Source organism: Olea europaea, chromosome 14 (assembly GCF_002742605.1).
Source record: "Olea europaea var. sylvestris chromosome 14, O_europaea_v1, whole genome shotgun sequence".
Classification (NCBI taxonomy): domain Eukaryota; kingdom Viridiplantae; phylum Streptophyta; class Magnoliopsida; order Lamiales; family Oleaceae; genus Olea; species Olea europaea.
In genome coordinates, this window is record NC_036250.1 from 11,076,505 (window position 1) to 11,080,192 (window position 3,688).

The 3,688-nt window shown below is 39.7% G+C and overlaps 1 protein-coding gene across 1 annotated transcript; it reads right to left on the reverse strand.

Annotated features, from left to right (window-relative positions):
- Positions 1–424: 424 nt before the first annotated feature.
- LOC111409511 lies at positions 425–3,336 on the reverse strand. Its single transcript, XM_023039554.1, has 2 exons — positions 520–3,336; positions 425–469 (listed from the first exon to the last, which is right to left on the reverse strand). The coding sequence occupies exons 1-2, from the start codon at positions 3,334–3,336 to the stop codon at positions 425–427; spliced, it is 2,862 nt and encodes a 953-aa protein (XP_022895322.1).
- Between the last annotated feature and the right edge of the window lie 352 nt (positions 3,337–3,688).

Genomic DNA, 3,688 nt, shown 5'->3' on the forward strand with positions numbered 1-3,688 from the left:
ATCAATGGCGAGTGATCCTGACAAAGTCATGAATTTCTGATCTCTTTTTTTTTTTAAGACCATATTGTTTGAATTTTGACTTACTATTCTTATTTGGATGAACTTTTCTTTTTCATGTTTCTTGTGTCTTTTTTTTTTATAGCAATTGATAAACAAATTGAATGAATTTATTAGTTGTGATTGAACTTGAATTTATAATTTATTCAAGCTGCCTACGTACCCAAATGGGATCAAGTCGAACGTAGTTCATTACAAGAACACAATTTTTTTTTGTACAATGAAAAATTTAAAAATAAAAAACTTCAGGCATAAAAACGCTTTAAAAATTTTTCCATTGATAGGTCCGATTTGCAATCCATCTTTGTCGACGATCTTATACGCTCCGTTAGTGAATGCATGGGTAACAAGAAATGGACCATCCCATTTAGGTTGGAACTTGCCCCCTATTTTTCTTGTGATTATGATTGGCCTGCGCACGGAAAGTACCAGATCTCCAACTTGAAATGATCTTGGTCGCACCTTTTTGTTGAAAGACTTGGCCATTCGAGCTTGATAGCACTCTAGATGCATTTGTGCTTCTAACCTCTTCTTATCCAAAGCTTCCAGCTCTTCCAATCGAAGGCGGGCATTTTCTTCAGTTGTCAAACTTTCCTGAATAGCAATTCGAAGTGACGGAATTTGACACTCCAGGGGAAGGACAGCCTCTACCCCATATACTAAGGCATAAGGAGTGGCTTGTGTTGGAGTCCAATAAGTAGTTTGATAAGCCCATAAGACTTCAACGATTCTCTCATGCCAATCTCTTTTTGATTTGGAGACAACCTTTTTCAGCAGACTGCATAGTGTTTTGTTGAATGCCTCTGCCAATCCGTTAGCTGCCGCATTGTACATAGACGAGTTGTACTGTTTGAATCCAAACTTTGTACATAAATTATTTATGTGGCTATTGCAAAATGGCTTGCCATTATCAGTTATGATATGTCGCGGGACACCATATCGATAAATGATTTGGATACGAATGAAATCTGCGACATTTTCTTTCTTTACTTCCTTCAATGGTATGGCTTCGGCCCACTTAGAGAAGTAGTCTGTCCCGGCGAGGATGTATGCATGCCCTGCTAAAGACTTTGGAGTTATAGGCCCAATGACATCAAGACCCCATGCAGCAAACGGCCATGAAGCTATTGTCGGATGTAATGGTTCTGGAGGTTGATGGATGAAATTTGCATGGATTTGGCAAGCTTCACATTTTCTTGCATAATCCATGGAGTCTTGTACCATAGTTGGCCAGTAATATCCCATCCTCTTTATTCGAAAATGGAGTTTAGGTCCAGACTGGTGGGCACCACAAATTCCAGAGTGGGCTTCTTCCACGACCTGCGTTGCTTCATCATTACTTAGGCATCGAAGGAAAACTCCATCAAATGATCGTCGATAAAGTGTTCCCTTATAAAAGATAAAGCGAGAGGCACGCCTCTTGATTTCTGTTTTTCGCCTTGGATTATCTGGTAGCTTTTGATGTTGAAGGAAATCGATTATTGGCTGTCTCCAATCTTCTCTTTCCTCATCTTCGATTACTTCGACACTATTGTTTTCTTCTAAATTACTGGGTAGAAATGACGGAAGCACCCATCTTTGAGCAATTGATATGGAGTGGGAAAATTCTTCATCTGATCTAGCTAAAACAGCCAAATTAGCTAAGGCATCAGCTTCCTTATTTTCACTTCTCGGGACGAATTTGATTTTTATCAAATCAAATCGTCTCACAAGCATTGCTGCATGTTCATGATATGGCTTCAAGTCTGAATTACGGACTTCATATTCAGCTAAAAGTTGGTTGATTATCAATTTAGAGTCTCCAAAGACTTCCAGCTGGTGAATATCTATATCTAAAGCTGTTTCTAAGCCGATGATAAGAGCTTGATATTCTGCCACATTATTCGAACATTTCTCTGTTAAGGCAAATGAGTAGGGCATGACGAGATCATGAGGAGTGATGAAGACCACTCCTACTCCGGCACCATAACTTCGGGCTGCCCCGTCGAAGTATAGCCTCCATGATGGTATGATTTCGATGAATAGAACTTCTTCATCGGGAAGGTCTTCCTGAAGTTCCCATTCTGTTGGAATTGGGTGGTCAGCAAGGAAATCCGCCAAAGCTTGTCCTTTAATGGCCTTTTGTGGAATGAATTTGATGTCGAACTCAGACAATAGTAATGCCCATTTTCCAATCCTTCCAGAAAGAATTGGTCTGGACATTATGTACTTCAATGGATCAATCTTTGAAACAAGATTGATTGTATGTGATAGCATATAATACCTCAACTTTTTTGCTGCGAAGATTAACGCGAGGCACATTTTTTCAATAGGTGAATACTTCATTTCAGCGCCTACCAGTGTCCGGCTCAAGTAATAGAGTGCATTCTCTTTTCCTTCTTCGTTAACTTGGGCAAGAAGTGCCCCTAGAGAATATTCTTGTGCTGCAACATAAAGAGTCAGCGACTTCCCTGGAACTGGAGCTATGAGTACTGGTGGACGAGACAAATATTGTTTAATGCTTTGGAAAGCATTTTGACAAGCGTTGTCCCATTCAAATGGTACATCTTTCTTCACCAATTTGTTGAATGGATGACAACGTCCGGCTAGATTAGAGATAAATCTTCGAATGTACGCAAGTTTTCCTTGAAGACTTTTCAACTCACGTACATTTCTTGGCTCTGGCATGTTGATTATAGCTTCAATTTTTGATTGATCTATTTCAATGCCCCGATGTCGAACAACGAAGCCGAGAAATTTTCCAGAGGTGACGCCAAATGCACATTTCAACGAATTCATCTTTAACTGATGTCTTCGAAGTTTTTTGAAAACATCACGTAAATCTTGTAAATGATCGTCGTGTCTTTTTGTTTTAACAACAAGATCATCCACATAACATTCAACGTTCTTATGTAGAATATCATCGAAAATCTTTTGCATTGCCCGCTGGTAGGTTGCCCCCGCATTTTTTAATCCAAAAGGCATAACTTTGTAACAATATATGCCTTTTGGGGTACGAAATGATGTGAGTTCCTTGTCTTTTGGGTTCATCCGTATCTGATTGTATCCAGAAAATCCGTCCATGAAAGATAAGACTCCATATCCGGTAGTTGCATCCACCATCAACTCTGTTATTGGAAGTGGAAAATCATCTTTCGGACATGCTTGATTCAGATCCCGAAAGTCAACACAAATTCGCAATTGCCCGTTCTTCTTTTTTACAGGAACAATGTTTGCGATCCATGTTGGATATTTCACTTCACGTATAAATCCAGCTTCAATAAGTTTGTTGACTTCCATTTCAATTTGAGGAATCAGTTCTGGTCAAAATTTTCTTTGAGGTTGTTTGACAGGTCGAACTCCATGTCTTACTGCAAGATGATGCACTGCAACTTTAGGATTTAACCCCGGCATTTCATTGTAAGACCATGCAAACACGTCTTTGTATTCGTGAAGCAAACTAATGTACTCAGATTCTTCCTTTTGATTGAGAAGGGCACTTACAAATACTGGTCTCGGGTCTTCTTCGATCCCCAGGTTCAATTGTTTCAAGTCATCCACAGTAGCTTGTCCACCTTCCTCAAAAGTATGTGGGGCTAGTTCAGGTTCATCAGTTGCGACAGAACTTTCGGACTCGGAGTCTGAATCGGGA